The sequence below is a fragment of the Aythya ferina genome (assembly GCF_964211825.1).
Source record: "Aythya ferina genome assembly, chromosome: 8".
Taxonomy (NCBI): domain Eukaryota; kingdom Metazoa; phylum Chordata; class Aves; order Anseriformes; family Anatidae; genus Aythya; species Aythya ferina.
This window is the reverse complement of record NC_140304.1, coordinates 27790533-27807209: the sequence shown is the minus strand read 5'-3', so window position 1 is coordinate 27807209 and position 16677 is coordinate 27790533. Positions and strand designations below refer to the sequence as shown.

General features: G+C 40.5%; 1 protein-coding gene across 4 annotated transcripts in view; it reads left to right on the top strand.

Moving 5' to 3' along the window:
* Window positions 1-16677, top strand: part of LRP8 (LDL receptor related protein 8) — a gene marked incomplete at its 5' end in the record, with an annotated part of 168799 nt that overhangs the window by 112533 nt on the left and 39589 nt on the right. For all 4 annotated transcript variants that reach the window (XM_084528448.1, XM_084528447.1, XM_084528449.1 and 1 more), the window contains one exon: window positions 13725-13853. In XM_084528448.1, coding sequence (XP_084384574.1) covers window positions 13725-13853 — 129 coding nt within the window. The remainder of the gene's footprint in view (window positions 1-13724; window positions 13854-16677) is intronic.

The window sequence follows — 16677 nt, the reverse complement described above, 5'->3', positions numbered from 1 at the left end:
GTTAAAGGGATTAAAGAAATGTTTTCAACTTTAAAAGCACGTTTTAAATCCTTTTTGCACTCAACTGCTCTATTCTGAGCCCTTTCTAAATTGTACTTCTATCTGATAACCAGCAAGCACTTTACAAACCGTGATTACACTCAGTGATTATTGCAGCACCAAGATGTGCGTGAGGTGCTTCAGAAAGCAGCTCACACATGGGTCTGTTAATAGTGTTCACTATTTCCTTTATAATTAAGTAATTGCATTTGCTCCTGAGCTTTACTGAAGCCAGTGGGGTTCTGCACAGACCCGTGCAGCTGCTTTCTCGCACAGAGAGCTTACACCATGGGGAAGTTACTCCCATGTGGGGTTTTAGAGTGGATTTGTATTAGAGCAGACACAAGTAAAGCAAGAAGACTAATGAAATGGAGGGAGAGCAGAAGGAGTAGAACAAAGATGAGGGTAATAGGGTCAAAGGGTTCTTCATCTGAGGCCAGGAATAGCTTGATCATTACACTTACACATAGATGTGTAATTCTCTTAACGAGATTATTGTAGATTTGGCAAATGAAGCCTTCAAGGGTGATTTGAGGAAGAGGATGAGCAAGAAGTAGGAGAAGATGCAAGGTGCGGAGGGCATAGCAAGCAGCAGCAGCTGAGGTAGGAGGGTGAAAGGAAGGGAGAAACACAACTCTGGTGCCAACGGCAGAGTATGGCTCTTCTGCTTTACACCTACAAAATAGGGGTATTGGTACATGTTTCTCAGGGGGCTTGCATGACATTGCTGAGATGCAAGGGGACTGCAGGTGAGTGAAGTCATTCAAAGTGTCACCATCTACGAAGACAGAGTGCTGTGATTTTGTCCAAACCGCTGACATCAGTGCCACCATATCTTACTAGGTAGTTAGAGTTAAGTCTGCTGATTATGCTGCTCTTTGATAGACACAAGTTAATGGTAGGGCTATGAATTGTGGTTGGATTTTACCACTGGGATTAAAAGCTCTTAATTTAGGTACTCTTCTTGGTCTAATTTCTTGACAGATTTATTATTAACTCAGTAGAATTTGACAACATAAGGACATTTAAAATTTTACATTTCTCTTTCGCTATCCCTTACATATTTTTTTCCATAATTCTTTAATGAACTATTTTCTTAATTTACCATTTTCTATGGGGTGAAGGAAAGGAGTACAGACTAGGCTTTCAGAAGTGCACAAGGAAATATCTGTACAGGTTCTGGGCCAAGATTTCTGGAAAAGATTATCAATTTTTAAATCCACCTTTTATGAAAGCTTAAAAGTAGGCAGTTTCTTCTGAGCTGAGTACCCTAAATTAATGGCTTCTGGAAAGCCATTTCTTTTGCAGACTTCTGTAGTGCTACTGGGAAGGGAGGCATCTGGCCCTGTCCATGCTTTAATATCATGTGTACATGCATCAGTAGTTTAGTAAGGGCGGTGAGGTGCACAGGATCTGACAAGAATTGAGCTTCAGCAACTTCTTCAAATCCAGCAGTGTGAGAGTTTAAAAAAAAAAAAAGTTTTGAATCTGTGTAGCCTTAAGGCACAGAGCATCCTTTCCATATGTGCTCTCAGATTTTGCATCTTGCTGTTCTAATCCATGCTGTGGATGATCTTCATTGTCCTGGAGTTTAAAGGTCACTGCTGCTACTTCCAGCTGCCGTTGGATTGTCGGGATGGATATTTGGGTTGTCTACAGGTTAGCCCATCATTCTGGAATAGCAGTGTGACGTTGTCCCAGTACTGGTTGCACTCCTTTCTTTACAGCATTGTGAGCTATTTCTTGCTACTTTTCATGAGCCAGTAATCTCGGCTGTGGCATTTTCAGGAGAAATGTTTGTGTGTCAGAATTCTGAGGAAAAAGCAGAATTGTGATTGTTGTTCCTTTTCCTTACTTCATTGCCAAATTTTGCTCATATAAACAACACACCTTGTTTTATTTGAAATGCATATTTATCCTTTTAAAGGATACTTGTAATGAAAAATAGAAAAAGTAACTGATCCGAACAGTACTTACTGGTGGTTCCATATTGCTGGTGGCCTGAATTCTAGCCCCAGTTCTGAGGGCTAACGTGCAAGATTCTGTTTTATGTAGTAGTGGCCACTGTGTTGTGTTTATGTCTACCAACTTTTATGCACACATGTCTAAGTTCTGTGTTACAATTTCCTTCCATAGACCAGTGAGCAAGGACTTTCCATGTGTGTAATTTTGTTTATGAGATGGGAGCCCTTTATATTTCCATAATCTGTTATAAAACATTTGTCATTTTTAAATGCTGTCTTCAGGAGAAAGCATTTAGACTGCATTTAGTAACATAAATCAAAGTACTTTTCTCTTTACACGTATTATAAGAAGCTGTGAGGAGTTATTTGTGGTGATTTCTAAATACCGGGGAGGTGACCACTATGAAAATATTTGAGGTAGCTTGAAGCTATAAAATAATGTTTAGAAAAGGCTAAAGTAAATCTAAAAAATAAAGATAAAAGGAAGCGATCCTTCTTATATGTAATAAATAGAGATCTCTAACATTGTGCACAACAAATATAAAAATAATCATAAAGGGATTCAGGTTCCTGGGAGAAGTGTACGCAATGATTTTGGAAAATCGGGAACTTCACAATTGTGGGATAAGTTCATTCTTTTTCATAGCCTAACAACGTTTCTGCACATTCCTCCTTTTCACTTGGATTTTTTCATTTATCTCCTATGTTCCTGGCTTGGAAGAAGTGTTTTCTTCCAAAGAGTGTAAAACAGCTTCCAGTGGAAGCTGTTGTGTAACATATGTCCCAGAAGGAATGAATACATCCCTGTCTGCTCATCAAATATTATGAGAAGTAGGGCTGATGTTTCTGGCTTCCAAGACACATTTTCTCTCCTACTGAGCCAAAGAGAAAGTGTTGATAGTTCAAACCCGCACATGTGCAGACTTTCTCCATGCTGTAATTGCCCAATTTCCCAGAGATCCTTTGAGATCAAACGGACTGGATGGAGATGAAGGAGAGGTTTGAGAAGGAGAAAAAGGAATATCAGTAGCATGCAGCTCTTCGGTGTGACGATGTGATGCACAGTTAGGGCAGCCATGGGTGACACACAAAGTATGGGTGCACAAATCTGTCTCTTAAAAATCACGTGCTAGGCCTGGAGCTCTTGCACGTGGCATGGTATATACATCCACAGAGTAAAACCATGCTATGAACTGGGCCTGTACACTACTGAGGCTGGGCAGAGCAAGTCTGGTTCTGTTAATTTAATGTCACCAAGAGCACTTTGTATCTTCATTGCGAATATGCTCTCAAAATTTGCACGTGATTTTCCATATATCCTGGTTTATTAAATATCCTGGTTTATGAACAATAAACACTGCTTCGAAACAGTGCTGGAATCACGGTGCTGGAGCGACTTCTAGGCTGGTCTTACTTTTCTGTGTGGCGTCAGTGTTACCTTCACTGCAGTAACTGATGTCAAGAGACTGATGCAGTCAGGTAATATGCTTGAATGTCGATTTGAGCACACTTCCCAAGGCACAGTCAGTCAGAATATTGGGGTTATTGCAAACAGTAAGAAATAGGTACTGGATTTTGCTGATTTCCCATGTCTACTCTTGGGTTGTTGTTGCTGTTTTGTTTTGTTGTTTTTCCCCCCAACAGGATGAAAAATTCTTTAGGTTTCCAGAAAGTTTTCATATTTCTGGTTACATTTTAGGAGCATGTAAGAGATTTTTCCTGTACATTTTGGAGGGTGTACAGATTCAGCTCAGCCTTCATTATTAACTCTAGCCTGGGATCATCAGAAGTGTGTGTTGTTCCAGGCTTAGGCTGTAACTGTGACACGGATCAAAATATCTGCCAAGCTGTCCTTTCCCTCTCGTAAAAGCAGATTAGCAGCCTGGCATCTGTTTTCTTCAGAGAAGGTGGCACAGATGCCCGTGCTGCAGAGGAGCTGACTCACGGCGGTATAGCTGACCTTTCTGCACGGCGCAGGCTGATGAGTGGAAGGAGCACACGGGCTTGCCTGTCATCCTGTACCCCCGATGCTAGCAGGCAGGGACAGAGGCTTCTTGTTCTTGTTGTTAATGTGATGCTGGGCTTTGGGGCTTCCAGCAAAGCTCTTAGGCTGTTAGATCCTCTCCCCATGAGTTCTGCTTGTCTTCTCTCCTGCAGTTGGCAGGTGGGAAACCTACATAAAGACAGCTCTGTCTCGTTGTTCGAGGAGGTTCTGGAAAGGTTAGGCACTGCGAGTGCAGTAAGCTGTTTAAAGTTCTGACATCAGACTCCCTCAAGTCTTAAGTGGCTGGAAAGGAAATTATATCTGACCTGCATAGGAAATGAGGTGTGCTGTCAACTTGAAATGCATAAAAATTACTTATTTTAGACCAAATGCAATCTTACCTACATACAGATGACAGAATCTTGTCTCAAAGTTCTGTTCTTCCACTTTTAAATATGCTAGGTTAGAAAGAAAGTCTTCCTGCTGAAAAGGTTAAAATGCCAAATAACCAACCCTTTAAGACCCCGTATCCTATACTACATTTCTGTGAGCTTTTACCCTCCTTGGTATGTGGGTCAGATTCTTGCAAGTAAGGAGAATCCAATCTCGCAGGCTTAACAAAAAGTTTCATGAGCTAGACTTTGTTTGTTTAGCGTATAAGCCTTGTTTCCATAGAAAAACAGCATAAGAAAAAATATCAAAAGTTGAAATTATTACCATCTAGGTACGAGGGGTATTCAGATAATAAAAGACTTTGAATAAGGAAACCTGGAAGTATGCATGAAAAGTTTATGGTCAGGTACGTTAAGGATTATGAGGAATTCTTAACCGTATGAAAAGCAAATTCATTATCACCAATGGTTCACTTGTCCAGAAATCTTTATCAATTGCAGTCTTTAAATCAAAATAGATACCTGTCTTAACCAGATCATCTACCTGTCGATGTAGAAATGACAAACTTTTGCTGTGTGTTTGGCTTATTTTAATGGTCTCATAGCTTTTAAACATGGGAATTTGTCTCAGCCCGGTGCGGACAGACTTCAGCGAAGCTGCACAATTTATGCATCAAGACATTTGGCCCAGATGCTGCAGGCTGCAGTAAGCTCTCCCACCGGCAGTTAGTCCATCTGGGAATTCTCTGGGCATCCAGATCACTGGGAAGGATTTTTCAGGGCAAAAATAGCCTCCTTCATTTAAGGGAAAATAGTTTGTTCATGGGTAGGGGAGAGCCACCCTCCTTCCTCCTCCCCAACCACATCATTCATAGATCACCAGAGGCAGTCAAAAGATGCTGTGATGGGACCCTCAGTCAGCCAGAGCTTGTATGTGGCACTGCCTAGATCTGTCCTTGTGTTTAACATCTTTAAAAAAGTCCAAAAAGGATGTAAGACAGAAGATCAGCTTTAGTTAACATAAAAATTGGTGTCAATAACAAAAGAGGAGAAAAAGTGCGTCAGAATATACATTTTTAAAAGTATTAATAAACTGTGGTTTTTCTGCCCACCATGTCTATCCAGGACAGTTTCAGGCAACTGATTTCTGAGCTGTAGCTAACTCTGCATCCCTAAGAAGGTGTTTTGGTGTTTTCTGTTGTTGTTTGCTTTTTGTTTTTCAGCAGGCTGAGAGCTGGCTTCTCACTCCTGTCCCTCCCCACAGCCTGCTGCAGCAGTGCTGCTTGCAGACCCCACGCTCTCTGCTAGTCCAGCCCTGTACTCTGAACAGTTCTTTCTCTTAAGTGTGCATAATAACTCTGAAAGACAGGAAGCATCTCTGTCTGCTTACAAGGGAGTCTACCAAATTAGCCACTTAAAAAAAAAAAAAAACAAACATACATATATATATATATATATATATATATAAAAATCTTAAAGTTCACGAGGGAGAGATTATGGACAAGCAGGACCAATGGAATGGAAACCACAAAAAAAAAACTCTGAAAGGAAACATTTCACATGGATGAAAGACCTAACTGGTGAGATTTTGCAGTGTGTCAGCTTCCTGCCTGATAGGTAGATTGATGGCAGTGTTCTCACGGACTTAACTCCTGCTTGATGAAGAGCAATTATCTAATATGTAATGATACTTCTGTGCACCTTTAATCAGCACAAAATATCCCCAGAGATGGAAAGAAACTGCTGTAGGTAGGGGAAGGTGTTTTCTGCCATCAGCAGGTTTTACAGGTTGTTCCTGAAGCAGGCTCTCTGCCTGTCAGGATTGGGCCCACCAGGACGGGGAAGCAGACAGGCACGGTAAAAGCAGGCTCCCCTGTCTGAGCAAACTCTGGCTCGTTTTCCTCTGATCAAACGTTCTTGGTGAAAGGTGCAGCTTGGATTCTTTAAAGCATCTCATTATAGGTTATATTTAGAAGTGGGAAGAATATATTATTAATTATAAGGATGCTCTAGAGCAGAGAAGCTGTTTAATCCATGCCCTTGATGAGCAGAAGACTTGCTGTACTGAAGAAAGGTTACACAATTAACAGTTTATTCATTAGGAGTTCATCAGATACCAAACTATCCTTATCTTTACTACCCTAAATATCTGACATATATACTAGTATATCTGACAGTTTCCTCGTTATTGCTTAAGTGATAAGAGCAAGAGACGGACACTGCCACAGGAAGGTGTACATAATACAGTTCACGTATATATTATCTGCCAGATTACATAGATTATTTTACATTTTCGTTTTCAGACTAAGTACTCTCCTGCTTCAGTCAGTGGGGTTTGTTGGGAAGAACTGGGAATGTAAGCTTTTGCCACATAATTCTTGGTATATGTGTTGCTAAATGGGTGCACACAATACATAGCTGCTTACTGTGAGGATCATTGGAGCTTTTTTCATATTTTTTTGTTCCCATTACACTCCTTTTATAAAGCTAGCTGGCCAGCGGGTTCATTCCAGCATCGTTGTGCATGCTCACATTAATCTGTTCAGCACTTTCAAATCCACAGTCTGTGCTGTTCAGCACTTCTCCAACTTAAGGGATTTTTAGAAGTACTTTCAAAACATTCTAATATGATTTGTTCCTGTCTTCAATTTAAGATAAATATCTAGTACCTGATTTTTGTTAATGGTTTGACATATTCTGATGGACTGTTATTTAAATTGTGCTTACAAGCCTGGTTTAGAGTTGAGCATTACTTGGGTTCAGAAGTGAGGAAGGCAAGAGCTTAAATGTGCCAGAATGTGTGTGGAATAAGCCTTCTTCTGGAATTTGCTTCTGGCTTTGCTGTAATAGGACCGGAGCACTTTGGTATGTATATTATGGGGAATTCTAGAAATTAATATATGGGAAGAAAAATATATCAGTGATTATCAGTAGTTTTTTAGCATTCAGCTTTTCAGCCTTCTTAGCTCCTGGAGCTGTGCTCAACAACTTGTCTAAAAAATGGAGCAGTGACCAAGGTGTTGCAGGTAGGCTTAGTGCTAGTTTCTCTTTAACAGTCCAGGATCACAGTGCCACAGAGTTGGAGGGAGGTTAGAAAACTCCTTATCATTTGTATCAGTAAACAAAAAATGGTCAAATAACATTTGATTCAATAAAAAGTAAATGCATCTCTTGTCTAAAATTATCTGTACAGAAATGGTTCCAAGATGCTTTCAGACTCTGCTGAGTTACAAAACGCACAGGGAAGTATGATTGATTTATTGTGTGCTGCAATCTGGATGATTTTGTCACTGAATCTTTAGTGAGGAAGGTTGATGTTAATAAAGCTGCAGTGTATTTAAACCTAAAGCCTACAAATAAAGAAGTATTGCTATGGATGGGGAGAATATAGGTATTGACAATGTTTCTGTAGAGAACATCTCTTCCCACAGTCTCTTCTAGGTCAAGTCACGAGGGATAGGCTTCACAAATCAAGGCTTCAGAGTTGGGTCTGGTGTGCCCATGGGACACCCAGGTAACAGAAATTAGGTTGTGCTGCTTCTACCCACAGCTGACACTGACACTGCCACCTGAATAGATGACAAAAGACTTGCAGTAAGTCACACGTTGCTGGAGGAAGGCTAAGGCAGTTGTTCCCCAGCTGCTCACCTTTGGCCCAGAGAGCTGTATTCAGCAGCTAAATGCATCGATTTGTCAGCTGTGGGGCTGCGTGAGAAAGTTTGAAAGTTGTTCAAAAATCTGTTTGCCCACCAGGCTTTGGAATCTCTGATCTAGGGCAGTGAACAAGTTTTCCTTTCAAAAGTTGCATTTCTCAGGGTTAATTAGCTGACTTCCATTCATGCCTAGCTTGTGCTGCCTTAACCTCCTGACTCTCATTTCTTCCTTGACGCTCTTCTTTCTTCCCATAGCATGTCTGTGTTTGAACTTCACTGATTCCCAGCTACGTTGCTACCGGTCTGTGTGCTAGGTCAGCTGTTACCTTTGAGTATTTTATTCTCCTACGGCTTTCCTGAATCAGAATTGCCTTGAAAGCATCATGCATCACTAATCATGGGGGAACACAGTGGATCACGATAAATTTTAAAGGCTGTCTACATCCAGGCTCAAGTTTTCTAAGTAGACATCTCTGGACAGGTTTAAAAACAAACCATGAGTGTGCCAAGATAGCTTTGAACTTTGGTAAAGAAACCTTCATGAGCCATGCAGATGACTTTAGTCCCAGGACTTGAAACTTGCTTATTTGTTACTATAAAACCCGATGTCATTTGTCTTTTCAGCCCACTGTACAAATGTCTCACCTCATTAGTCTATGCATAAATAAATTGTTTTATAACCTATTAAAACTATTCTCAGGGCACTACCCTTGAGAATAACTTTCTTCCTTGAGGTTGTTTGCAGCATTTATGTGAAACATGCTTGTCCTGTAAAAGCCACCTCGCTTTTATTTTGGCAGTCAATCTGTTTCAGCAATTAGGATTAATCCTGGGATTTTGAATTCTTGATTATTTCACTCTGATCTGAGAGATGATAATCGGAGCAAGGTACACGCTATCTATTCTAAACATGCTGAACCCTTTGTACACTAAGCCTATTTTATCCCTCCCATCTCTAGGTAGGGCAGGAGTCGTGTGATTGTTGAAGACTCCTAACCCATGCTGTTGTAAGGGCTGTACTACGCAGTGCAAAGGAATTAAATCCATTTCTCTGGGAACTTCTGAACAGAAATTACTGTCAAACAAATTAGACCACAGAATCTAACTTTTTATCAGGTGATTCAACTGTTAAGGCCATTTATAATATGATTTCGTGACCCTTCTATTTGCGTTTTCTTGCTAGTCTTTCCTAATTTGTCTTTTGAGTTGCTCATAGTAATTTATATTATGCAGTCACAATGTGCTTTGTGCACCAGTGCCAAAGAAATTCCCGAGACACATCCGTCACAGATGTTGCTGCCCCCATGCAAGCCCTTCTCACTGTAAACCGGGATCTTGTTTGATATGGTTTGGTTTGGGTTTGGAGGGGATAAGAGAGAATAACTAAATATAACACATATGTTTATATAACACTCTTTAGCAGAAAATCTGATGTCTTGTAGGGTTAAGTGAAGTAAACGAAGGAAACAGCAACCTGTTCTGGGCTAGAGGGAAGGTGTGGGCAAATGCAGTAGAAAGCTCTTTTCCTAGCTTCCACATTAAGATGGAAGAAAAGGCAAGGGAAAGAAAATACCACTGCAGACTAAATGCACGTACCTTCAGCTGTGATAGTAATTTAATTCACAAGATGGATTCTGAAATGTTTATTATGCATCCCAAAAACTTCACTGGGGATGTATCAGATGCAAGTCAGTAATGAGTGTAGACTGGAATATACATTCATATATATGTATGTATGTGTATATATATATATTACACAATATACATGCAAACTTGTGACTGAATTTTTTTTGTTGTTTGAACTGTAAATCTGCAGGAATTGGGATCTCTGAGTATTGAATTTACCAAAACTCCCTTCCTCTCTTCTGAACAGTTGTTCATTTAACAGTTATGCTTGTCTTGTGTGAGAAAATGGAGGTACTAGTTCTGTACACAGGTACATATGAACATATATTTTGTTCTTGGTATATCTCTGAGACAGGAATGCCAGCTATGACAAAAGAAGATTTAAGGACAGTATTCAAGGAGGGAAGTTCTTGTTGAAAAAAAAAAAAAAATCTTTTAACAAAGAACAACCAAACCATTCTTGAAGGTGATGGGGAGTTAGGCAGGAATTTTAAGGTCCACAGTAAGTGTAGCAGTGGAAGTTGTGAAGGAACAACTCATTGGCTTGTCCAGGATGAATTAAACCACTTTAGTATAGTATTTTCTCTGTTGCAAAATGAAGTTTTAGCTTTTTTTTTAATTATTTTTATTTTTATTTCTGAAGAACCTTGGAAAATTTAAGGAGGCAGTCTGGAAAGGATGGGAAGTTATTTCAGTAGAGGTAGAGAAACTCTTCAGACCTGTAAAATGATGTATTTCCACAAAGGGGGTTCTGTTCAGTCTGTTGATGAAAAGTCTTGTGGGTTTCCCACCAGTAGAAGCTGTTTAATTACATTTTGTGTATGCTCTTAGAGTACCTGTTTGGTGAGAACCTGACAAATGGTCTTCTGAAAGTAAATCAATTCTGTTTTCTTGGGCTTTCTTGAATATACATGATGTCCGGAGCCTGAAAAGCACAGCAGTGGCACAAGAGGAAGCAAACAGTGGGGCGCCAGTTAGGCTCTGTGGTTCTGTGAAAGACTTTGTAGCCTCATGTAAAGAAAAAGAAGAATGTGCCATTGGCGGTAGTGAGTAAATGGAACCTTCTTGTCTTCTTTGCTCTTGTCTCCTTATAAATAAACCATTGTTGTCCATCCTTGGCATTTGCAGTTCATTGTGATAAATTGGTGTTGATGTGTCTGACATTTCAACCAAGTTGTTTAATGGTGCTTTTCTGAAAAGGCAGACCTTGCTATAACTCGAATTAGTCCAGTCAATATCCAGGGTAAGACCATTCACTCTCACGTACAGCACTAACCCTTTCCTTTCTCTGTGGGTGAAGAAAGGAGGAAGTAAATATTTTGGTCACGTAAGCCCAAAAGGTCTGCATTTGCGTTAGCGGCATGCACAACAGAAATATAAGTCTGGGTTGCAGCTACTAAAAGCCTGTTACATAGCACAAGCAATGACATTGAGTCCACTTGCACTTCTGCAGTGTCTCTAGGTGAAAATAACAACCTTGCTGAAATAATGCAGGTTTTCCTCAGAATTTAGCTTTGAGTTTTACGTAGGATCCTCCCTCTGTTATCTGCTAGTGCTTTCTCAACAGAGTTACTATGAGCATGAAGAAGATGGTCGTACTTGTCAACACAATTCCTTTCCATGACTGTAGTCTGAACAAGAAGAGCTAGAACAGTTTTTTGAAGTGGAGACCAATAACCTGATTAAAAAATGCTGTCATGACTTTTTTGGTGTCCCATTTCTCCCGGTATGCTAGTCAAATATAAACCTCGCTCTCAAATGCACTACACAAATGCAGTGAAGAGACAAACTTTTGAAGTGCAAACCCATGGCAATTCATTTGGAACGACAAATCTGGGAAAGAAAGTTACTTTTATCTCAGATTTTCCCCACAGCCAGGCCTTGTGCCACTCTCACTCCCCAGGCCTCTTGTGCTGCCTCACAGACGTGCAGCCTGTGGCCCTCCCTCTCCCTTTCCCCTCAGTTGCTGTCCTCTCCTCAGAGCTCCCCTCAGCGGTGCCGCCATTAGCCGTGAGGTGAGGTGAGGCCTCCGCCGCCTTCCTTCCCTGGCAACCACAAGGCCTGACCTGCTGGCGTGCTGTCTTTGATCATCACCTGGCTCTGTGTGAAGGTCAAAAAGTTGTATTGACTTGGCTGTATATTTTTATTTCTCCAAGTGGCATTCATCAGACTTGTAAGTGCCCATGCGAGTGCTGGGTATCAGCAGCAGAAGCGGTATGCTTGGGGTGGGAGCCCTTTGTGCTTGAGGGGCTGTGGGCCAAACAGACTGATTTTAGCTCCCGTTTCTCTTGTTTGAGGTGGCTGCTGCTTACCAACAAGCTGCCACAGAGTTTGTTTTTCCTTCTCTTTCCATGAGTTATTTGGATGTGTTAAAGAAGGGAGGTGGGCCCCGGCATGCAGCTCTGGGGATGGTGTCCAGAACAGCCCTGTCTTGATGAGGCAAAGTCAGCTTCTTGAAGGGTGAGAACAAGCCTCTGGTTTTACACCATTTTGTGCAATTCACGAGTGACCTGGTTTTCAGAAGTGCTGTCTGACTTCTGTGGAAGGACACAAGTGTTTGGCACCTCCGAGTGGTCTTGCAGTCATGCTTAGAGGGGAGAGCAGGGCTGAGGGGAAAGCATGGGACGTGGTGGCACAGCTGTCCCGGCCCGTGGCAGCACACGGCTCTGAGCTGGCAGAGGTGTTGATCCCAGTGCCTTGTTGCTGGAGAGCCTTTCCTGTGTCAGGTGATTTTTATTACTGGCCTGCCAGTAAAATAATAATTAAAAAGCCTAAGTAGGATTCCCCAACCCCACTCCCTGCCTTTAGATTATGAAATGTTCCTAAATGTTATTTAGGTCTGTAGTGAGCAAATTTCAACAAAAATGCTTTCTCGCCCCAGGGTTATAAAACTTCATTACATCTTCTATTAACTGTTTGTCTGTGGCAGGACCTAATTTTTCCTGATGTATTGGTTGCCCACAGCTTCTAGAAACTGCTTGTAAAAGTGCTTCAAGGTGATGAGAAGATGGAGAAATCCTGGGATTAAATGACATTGCTTTCTAAGTGGCTGATTGATGCTTTGGGACTGTAAGAGAGCCCTCTAAGGCCTTCTTCTGCAGGTGGAAATGGAGAGGTATAATTTTCATCCTCTCTTGCTCAGTACTTGGGAAGCAGACTTTGCATAAATTTCTTTACCAGGGCAGAGTAAGGTGAAAGATTTTTTTAGTTTTTATTTCAGAATTGAGGTTCCTCCCTTTTCAGAAGACCTGCAGCCATACATAGCATTATCCTCATTAATACCAATGGAAATGCCATTTGAAAATGTGTAACTTTTTGAACAGATGAATTGGTCTGTTTAGTAAGCAAATCCTGTCCAACTGGGTGGTGGTTCCAGAATACTAAACAATTGTTGAAACAGTGGAACATTACACATTTGAGCAGCCTTGTCACAATAAATGTAGATATGTTGCTCTTTACACAAGTATGAAAAAAAAAAAGAGGAATTTTTGCAATGCAGAATAGTTTTGCAAGGAGACCTGATTCAAGAGGCAGCAGCACATTGTGGAGAGCAAAGCCTCAGCATAAAGCTGAGCACTTCCAGGCCATGCACAGACTGAGATGGTAAGGAGAAAGTAGGAATGGACAGCCAGGCTACAAGAGCATGTAAAGAACAGTGGGGCCTATGCATGGTTTATTGCAACACCAGGTCACTGAGATGGCCAGAAACAAGAGCCTGTCTGCAACGAAATGCTAGTTGTATGTGAATCTAAGTTCTGTTCCACTTCCCTCAATTCCTTTGAGTTTAAAGTTAAGGGATTATGGGGTTCTTGATATAAACAATGTCTTTTTTTTTCTTTTCTTTTCTTTTTTTGTATGTAAAAGTATTGTGGTCTCTCTTGGGGAACATGTACAGGAGATCTAAGCAGCCATACCTCAAAATCACAGTTGACTTGAGATTTCATGACAAGTTTTCTCAGAACTAAGCCATACAAAATCAACATAACTTTAAAAAAGTGCAAACAATGTTAGCAATATCTAGAAATATGTTAAACTTGTGGTTTTTTCTTTCTTTATTTTTTTCTAGCTAAACAAGTATGCCCAGCTGAAAAAATTAGCTGTGGAGACTCAAGCAACAAATGTATCCCGTCGTCCTGGAGATGTGATGGGCAGAAGGACTGTGAAAGTGGCATTGATGAGGCTGGTTGCACTCCTGGTGAGTTGGAGTAATACATTAATACATATGCAACATCTCCCCTTAGGACTATAAAAGTTCTAGAGTGGCTATTACAAATTACATGTAAAAGGATGACTTTTCTTGCCAACAAAATTCATTCATTCTACATTTGCAATGCTAAGTAGTGGATTTTAGAAAAAGTGAGGAAAGACAGATTCTCCGGTTGGAGCTGGCTGGAGAATGTGAACTCTAGTGAGAATTAACTATTCTTTTAATGCTCTAGTAGAATATAGTCAGTTTAGAATATGATTATAAGGGCTTAATACCAGGTGCTGTGCTAAAGATTTCAATAACAATGTTCAAACCTTGTTCTCAAATAGCTCGGCAGCTTACTGCCCCCTCTTTCCTCCTGCAGAATATATCCCTGTGGGCTAGGTTAGCTTCTGCTGGGATATAATGGATAGGCCTGGACGTTTCTTTATAAATAGCTTGTTGATTTCACTGGACATAGAGAGAATGATATACTGTTTACTGTAACAGTTGTAAATTCAGTCCCTAAATGGCCATTGCCTTTTATTAGCCCTTTTTTCTGCTGCATGAAAGAGCTCTTTAACAGTGTTTTCCTTCTGTGAAAACTCCTACACTGTGTAATCAAGTCATTTCTCAAACTGTCTTTTTGATAGACTAAACATATTTAGTTCTTTATGCTTCTTGTTGTCAAGTATTTTCTTTTGAATGAATGCTTGACTCATTTTTGTGCCTCCCTTTGATATCCCAAATGGTTTTCATGGTTTTCCAACTTTCTTTTTATACAGACCACTGGAACTTAGGGAATAGTCTTACCACTACTGTTCAGAAGTGAAATCACATTTCTATTATTGCTCTCATATAACTGTGTTATTAGAGTTATATGTTGTTATTAAATTATTTGTTGCTATTAAGTGCAAATGGTCCCAGGCTACTAAGAATTTGTCTCTTGTTCTGTGTGATTACCTTCAACCCTCTGACAGTGTTATAGTCATTTCAGGTGATATCAGAAATACTATGTTTACTTGCAGATTACTGGTGAAAGGGCTGAATGAGTGCATGTAAACACACACTGACGTTTCTTAATTTGAAAACTCAATTTTGGGGTCTGACACCTACCCAGTTCATAATCCACATTGCCTTTTCATTGAAGTTGTGTAACAAAGCTCAGTATGAAGGTTCAATGTGACTCACTAATTTGATGAAATACCGATTAGCGAGAAACTTTTCCAAAGCATCTCCATTCCATATTGCACTGACTCAGAGGTCCAGGGGTGATGATAACAGGCTGCTGTGTGTGGGATGAGCTCTGGGCTTGCTCTGAGTTTGTGCAGCATAGTTCCGGTTGGGTTGGCTTGCAAGGAAAAGAAATAGGTTGCCTTACATTGCCTCCTGTTTCATGTGGAAGTAAGTGCTTGTGCACAAACCATTCCTAATTTATTAATTATGATGATGTCGTAAGTTGGTAATGGGCCCTGGTCCTTTGTCCTTTAAGCTACTGATATTTTGGCAGTTTTAAAGTCTTTTTCAGCTTTCTGTATGAAACTCTCAGGGTTCTGTCTATGGCGTATGCTTTTTTATTTTTTTCATTAAATTGGATTAAAGGCAAGTTCAGAAGAGAATTGTAAAAAAAAAAATTATTCTTTTCCCACTATGAGTTAGTGAAGTTAAAACAACTTTACACTGGTGGCTGCCTCGACTAATTTAATGCTGCTGCTCACATTAGCAGTTGTCGTCTCATGGAGTTTTTTATTTATAATAATACTTTATTAGAAATTGCTTGCTTTGAACTTTTTTTTTTAAGGCTCTGAGGTAACCCCCAAAATGAATTTAGATATGTTCTGAACGCCACATAATTTCAGCATGATGATGCTATTAATGGATTTAGAAATAGCTGAGTGTTTCCCTTCTCGATGTTTCAGCATCTCTAGCCTTGCTTATGTGCCATATTTTTAGTGCACATTTAGGTTCTTAAAATGGAAATTTAATCCAAGGACAAATTACCCTCTTCTGATGGTTGTTGGGTAACTCATGTGAAATGAATTACTGATTATCATCTAGCTCCTTCTGGTTGAGTGTCGTCCCCACATTGGTGCCACCTCAGTGGATACAAATTGGCAGTCACTGCTGGGGAGTCACTGCTGAGTCTGAATGTGGGATGGGCTCTTCTCTAGCCAGCGGTGAGGCAGAAGGGCACTGACAAGTAAACTTTGAGCTTTCTGGGTGGGTAAAAACATCAGAGGCCTTCAGTCCTGAGATCTGTCAGCTCAGCACCTTTCAGAGGCATTAAATTAACTTTGAGAGGGAAACAGGAGATACTCTTGAATAGCTGGAGTGGGAGCATTTTTGATGAGATTGCTTGTCAAATTAAGGTGTTTCCATCACGGATGAGAATAAATGAGTTAGCTGTTTAAACTCCAAGAGCTTGTGGAGGATTGATAGCTATCCTCCCTTTTGTCCAAATCTGATAAAACCTCACTAAGCCTATCTACTGATACTCTGTGAACATTCCCATTTCTTTTCCATATAGAATCCTTCTTTATCCGTTTTCTCTTATCTCAGTAGCAGATGAGATCACGATTCAAAAAAAAAAAAGTCTGTTCCTAGGTTCAGACCTCTTTTTTTTTTTTTTTTTTCTTTTCTCCTCTGCATTCACTTTTTTGTTTTCATTTTAAATGAAGCTTCACCACTGGCTGTCAGCTGCAGCCCCTCAGCGCAGAGCACCATGTCGTAGCTAAGGCTGCAGCTCTCGTAGAGCTGACAAACTTGTCCGCAGACAACACGTTTTTCAGGACAAATGTTTAGAAAGCAATTTATTTGTGCTCGTGGTAATTTC